Raw genomic sequence first — 6,000 nt, 5'->3', positions numbered from 1 at the left:
TATTTTTCTAACGATACGAACCAGCCAACCGAACAAGCCGATCCTCCTCCGAGATAGAGAAAACTTTAGTTGGCTAGGATCACAGCTAAGATCAGGTGCAAGAAAAATCAAGTTTTTATATAGGGGGGAAAAGAGTTACTTTTTTAAAGATATATTATAAGAAGAAATACTTTAATATGGTAGTATAACTTTCCCACACATATAGGAGTATTATTCTTCACCATGGACTCCGGACTCTGTTTGCTTCCACAGTCAAGTCAATTTGCACTGGTTATCTTACGAAACAGAAGAGAACTCCTTTTTGGAACAAGAGAATTTCATCACAACTTGCAGGCAGTAAAGTTTCTCATCTAAATGTATACTATATGTACGTTTTTTATCAAAAGTTATTATACAAAAATTTGTACTGTCCGAGAAGCGATCCTTGTCAGGAAGGCGCAGGATTCGTCCCAGCTCAGCACACCGGCCAAGTACTCCACTAGTCCAGTCAATAGCTAAAGAAATTGGGCGGCAACTCCGGTAAGTGAAAGTCTCTGCCGCACCGAATGTGCACGAGTCATGACGCGCCTCCGGCCTCCGGAATTGTTTATTCGCGGGGCGCCCGGGTCCCGGCCCCGTCCGTCCCGTCCGTGTTCTCTGTCCCCTCCCATCGGCACATCGTCACCCCCCACCATTTCCTTTGTCTCTCTCTCTCTCCTATCTTCCTCGGTCTCCCCCCTAATAATCCTTTGCCTAATTAATCCCCTTCCCCCCGCTACCAGGCCGCCACCGCCTTCCTCCAGGCTCCAGCAGCCTATAAATACGCCCGCCTCGCCAGTCGCCAGTCGCCACCACCGCACACCACTTCAATACTTCCTCTTCCTCTCTCACATCCCGTGCTCAGGTAGCTATAGCTCCTCGACCTCCAACTCCAAGGAGCACACGGCCGGAGTGATTAGTGAAAGACAAATATAGGATAAGTCCGGGCTGGTACTGGCAATGACGCGGTGCCTGATGTTCATGCTGCTGTTCCTCGTCTCCTCCCTCATCTCCACCGTGGGGCTGCCGCTGGAGCCTCCCGCGGAGCTTCTGCAGCTCGGAGGCGACGTCGGCGGAGGCCGCCTAAGCGTCGACGCGTCCGACATCGCCGAGGCGTCGCGCGACTTCGGGGGCCTCGCCCGCGCCGCCGACGCCGAGCCCATGGCGGTGTTCCAGCCGCGTGTGGCCGGCGACGTGGCGGGCCTGGTCCGCGCCGCGTTCGGGTCGGCGCGCGGCTTCCGCGTCTCGGCGCGGGGCCACGGGCACTCCATCAGCGGGCAGGCGCAAGAGCCCGGCGGCGTGGTCGTGGACATGAGCCACGGGCCCGGCGCCGCGGCGCGGACCGGGTCGCGGGCATTGCCCGTGTACTCGCCGGTGCTGGGCGGGCACTACGTGGACGTCTGGGGCGGCGAGCTGTGGGTCGACGTGCTCAACTGGACGCTGTCCCACGGCGGCCTCGCGCCGCGGTCCTGGACGGACTACCTCTACCTGTCCGTGGGCGGCACCCTCTCCAACGCCGGCATCAGCGGGCAGGCGTTCCACCACGGGCCCCAGATCAGCAATGTCTACGAGCTCGACGTCGTCACAGGTAGCTAGCCGGCCAGCCGTTTCCCCATGGCCATCCAAAATTCCCCAGCTTCCTACCCCATGATTGCCCCGCACTACACGCGTGCATGCAAGGCGCTCTGGACCGCCGAATGAACTGACTGACACACGTGCGTTGGGCGTTGGCAGGGAAGGGAGAGGTGGTGACCTGCTCGGAGACGGAGAACCCGGACCTATTCTTCGGCGCGCTCGGCGGGCTGGGCCAGTTCGGCATCATCACGCGGGCGCGCATCGCCCTGGAGCGTGCTCCCCAAAGGGTAACAGCCACAAACAACATTCTCCTCTCTCTGCAGGCGCGATTCTTCTAATTTAATTATCTCTGCACCAGTTAAATCATTAGGAGCACTTCAGTTTCAGTAGCAGCTCCATTTGTTTAGTCGCCGTCGTTCACCTTTCGTTTCCCTCCCGTGAGTCGTGTCTCGATCGTGTGGCACCAGGAACGCCGGGGCGCCGGGCGGTGTATCTCCTCCCGTCGCGTGTGTCACCGGCCTCGCTTTCCAACTAATGACCGACCCAGCAGGGATCTCACCCACACCGGCCGGCCATGCAAGTGGCGAGCGCGCGCCTCTCTGCCGGCCGCTAAACTCTCTGCTAGGCGCAAACGGCTGCCACGTGCAGTGTAGCGTCCGAAAAAGACCCACACACGTACGTACGTGCTGCCATAGTTCCTCGATCCGGCTTTGCTTCGATCGGATGGGCTACCGGAACAGTCTTCTCGTTACACTGTTCGTCAGAGTCTGCCGGAATGATATACTAGTACTGTACATGGTTACACGCTAGTAGCAGCGCTAAGTTTATTTATACGTCATCCGGTCAGGTGGTCCACGGTTCGGTTGGGGGCCGATCCATGGGTCCCCGTCGCCGATCAACTTGCCCCCCTGCTCTGCTCACCGATTAGCCGTCGTCGTCATCGTCCGGTCTTTTGTCTAGCTCATTGGATCTTTCGCAAGATTTTATTCCTCTGCTAATTAATCGGTCTGTAATCTAGTAAGGAGAAGCGCTAATTAACGGCCGGGATGCATGGCTGGTGGTTGCAGGTTCGGTGGATCCGGGCGCTCTACTCCAACTTCACCGAGTTCACGGCGGACCAGGAGCGCCTCATCTCCCTCGGCAGCGGCGGCCGCTGGTTCGACTACGTGGAGGGCTTCGTCGTCGCCGCCGAGGGCCTCATCAACAACTGGAGGTCCTCCTTCTTCTCGCCGCAGAACCCGGTGAAGCTCAGCTCGGTCAAGCACCACTCCGGCGTCCTCTACTGCCTCGAGGTCACGAAGAACTACGACGACGACACCGCCGGGTCGGTCGACCAGGTCCGCCGCCTTTCTTTCTTTATATATGACGACGTGCTCTGATATATGGTTCGGTTTGGGAAATGAAATAATGTCGGATGAAGAAACCGCCCCAGTTTAGGGCGGCGAGCCAGGAGCTAATCATTGGAGCCATGCTTTCAGTTAATTGTAATAGCTGGTTTAAGCCGTATAATAATAGCACCAGTAGTATACTAATTGAAGCCCAGATGAGTGTAGATAGATCATAGAAAAGAGGACCTTGCATTGCTGCTACTAGATATTGTTCCATCGGCAAAGCAATATTTTACTATCTTGCATCAGCAGTAGCAGTAGCAAACAGCAGCACGGACTAAGGAAATTTCGAATTTTTTTATTGTTCTCTTTCATTCAGGATGTGGATGCGCTGCTGGGCGAGCTCAACTTCCTCCCTGGCACGGTGTTCACGACGGACCTGCCGTACGTGGACTTCCTGGACCGCGTGCACAAGGCGGAGCTGAAGCTGCGCGCCAAGGGCATGTGGGAGGTGCCGCACCCGTGGCTGAACCTCTTCGTGCCGGCGTCCCGCATCGCCGACTTCGACCGCGGCGTCTTCCGTGGCGTGCTGGGGGGCCGCACCGCCGGCGCCGGCGGCCCCATCCTCATCTACCCCATGAACAAGCACAAGTAAGCTAAGTCAACCCACAGAATAATCACAAGTCAAGTACTAGTACTACTCGTAGGTAGGAGACGCATCGCATCGCATCAAGCTGCGCGCCTGGCTGGCTGCGTGCGCTAGCTCATCGATCTGCCGCCACGTGCGCGCGGGCGCGGAGGGCGGCGCGTCGCCGTCCCAGCCCCCCCGCCCGCGCTTCCAACCAACCTTCCATTCCATCCCACGTGCAGATGCAGCGCACGGGACACGGCGACATCACATGAGCCGCCACGCACGTTTCCGCGCCGTCCGACGGCGCCGCCCGTCTCCCTCACATGCGGCGCGCCCACGCGGACGGCACCGCACGCGCAGCGCAGGTGGCGGCGGCTCGGCTCGCTCAGGGCTCATCATGTGTTGCGATCGAGTGTGCCATGATTGGCGCCACGCACACAAATCACCGGCCCATCAGCAGCAAAAGCGGATTAATCAGTTGCCGAACTGCGTGAGCCGAATCTGGCGCCTGATTGAATGGCCGCGGACATACCGCGCACTTGCGCGACACGGCCTATACTATTCTACTGCCATGGAGGCAATGCAACGCCAACGCCCATCATCAATCTCGCGCGCGGCTGATGGTGGCGCCGACCAGCCATTTTAAACCGGCGCCGCGAGAGCTTTACAGGGCGCAACGAGCTCGGCGCGGTCAGAATTGGCATTCCTTAGCCGAGACCTGATCGCCTTTTACTTTGTTTGTTTGGGGGGTCAGTGGCCAGGTAGATGCACCAATTGTTTGTTGCTTTTCAGCTTCAGCGCATACACAACCAACCTAAAAAGCCGTATCAGAATCATCAGACGATCCGGCTAAAAACCGCTGCTTTTCCCATACTCTGCTGTCCATATTCCAAACCTTTTTCGAGTCGATTAGGTAATCTGGCAATTGCAGTTCTGAAAGAAATCTGAACTGGACCGTGAGCTGACCGTGTGTGCTTGTTTGTTTGTTGGTGCGCGCAGGTGGGACCCGAGGAGTTCGGTGGTGACCCCGGACGAGGAGGTGTTCTACCTGGTGGCGTTCCTGCGGTCGGCGCTGCCGGGCGCGCCGGAGAGCCTGGAGGCGCTGACGCGGCAGAACCAGCGGATCCTCGACTTGTGCGCGGAGGCGGGCATCGGCGCCAAGCAGTACCTGCCCAACCACAAGGCGCGGCACGAGTGGGAGGAGCACTTCGGCGCCGCGAGGTGGGAGCGGTTCGCGAGGCTCAAGGGCCAGTTCGACCCCCGGGCCATCCTGGCCACCGGGCAGGGCATCTTCCGGCCGCCCGGCTCGCCGCCGCTCGCCGCCGACTCATAGCCGTAGATAGATATGGGCTGTTGAGGGGGATCGAGCTGCCAGGTGCATTACTAATTAGTTATTAGACGCGTTTAGTTTAGGTATAGCAGCTACAGCAGTAACCATACAGGATTATTTAGATTCTTGCGTTCTGCCGACCTTAAAAGCGGTACTATTCAACTTGTTTTTTCAGGCGGAACAGTGTTTTTCTCTCCCAACGATTCAGGCATAACAGTATTTTTTAGCCAATTTCAGCAAACGAACGGGGCCAGTATTATTAGTTACCTCCGGTTGATTGATGTACAAATGTGGGTTGGTTGATCACGAGGTGGCATAGCTGCTGCCTGCTGTGATTGATTCTGTACAGGGGAGTCAAATATGAATGCGGCAAAAGTGATTTTTTTTTCCTATGGTAAAATACCGGTGCCTGCCTTTGTTTCTTGTCAAACTCCAGTGCAGTGTACTGTTCTGCATGGTCCATGCCTGCGACGAGTTATGCTGGATTGGTCAATCGGCTTAGCTAATCACTGTGTGACAAGCGACGAGTTACAGTAATGGCAAACAACGTACAGGGAATCAATTAGTACTAACATGGAATGGAATGGAAGTATCAAATCAAAAGGGCAAGATGGTTGGCCAAACAGACCGAATGGTTTAGTGTGCAGCTTTATGGTAACAGAGGAACGTGCCATGCCTTCGTATCACGCCGCTGCGATGCCATTACTGTTACTCACTCCATGACACTGCAACGTCTGACTGAACCCCTGTTTGTAATTAAGCTGCACATTCATGCAGACAGGTACTGACTTGCTGGAAGGAATAGTAGACTTGTACCTCCTGTCAACTCCCAGTGTCCTGCTTCTACAGCACAGGACTGGGTTACGTTACGTACTACATACAAAAGGCAGAATGAGCCAGCAAATTGAATTCAAGCTGTCACAAATTTGCAGCGCACACGGAACTTGTACCACAACACAGTGCTAGAATTCAAGCTGCTGTACGTTTTTAAAACGGATATCTAATACGAAAGTATTCATCAGCGAATACAGATACGCGGCGCTTTCACAACTTGTTCAATTGAGTTCACCGTCTTCTACTTCTAGGTATGGGTGAAAATAATACGGATATTTTCCGAC

At 55.9% G+C, this 6,000-nt stretch overlaps 1 protein-coding gene across 1 annotated transcript; it reads left to right on the top strand.

Moving 5' to 3' along the window:
* Nucleotides 1-823: 823 nt before the first annotated feature.
* LOC136459138 (cytokinin dehydrogenase 5-like) lies at nucleotides 824-5,254 on the top strand. Its single transcript, XM_066459033.1, has 5 exons — nucleotides 824-1,606; nucleotides 1,753-1,880; nucleotides 2,661-2,930; nucleotides 3,301-3,572; nucleotides 4,552-5,254. Exons 1-5 carry the CDS (start codon nucleotides 979-981, stop codon nucleotides 4,883-4,885), a joined length of 1,632 nt encoding a protein of 543 aa, XP_066315130.1. The 5' UTR covers nucleotides 824-978; the 3' UTR covers nucleotides 4,886-5,254.
* Nucleotides 5,255-6,000: the final 746 nt, after the last annotated feature.

This window comes from Miscanthus floridulus, chromosome 6, assembly GCF_019320115.1.
Source record: "Miscanthus floridulus cultivar M001 chromosome 6, ASM1932011v1, whole genome shotgun sequence".
Lineage (NCBI taxonomy): Eukaryota > Viridiplantae > Streptophyta > Magnoliopsida > Poales > Poaceae > Miscanthus > Miscanthus floridulus.
The sequence above is the reverse complement of the archived record's forward strand: the minus strand, read 5'-3'. Positions and strand labels throughout refer to the sequence as shown.

Coding starts and splice junctions, on each gene's coding strand:
- LOC136459138 (XM_066459033.1), top strand. CDS start 979: ATGACGCGGTGCCTGATGTTCATGCTGCTGTTCCTCGTCTCCTCCCTC. Junction 1,881..2,660: donor TGGAGCGTGCTCCCCAAAGG/GTAACAGCCACA, acceptor TGGTGGTTGCAG/GTTCGGTGGATCCGGGCGCT. Junction 3,573..4,551: donor TACCCCATGAACAAGCACAA/GTAAGCTAAGTC, acceptor TGGTGCGCGCAG/GTGGGACCCGAGGAGTTCGG.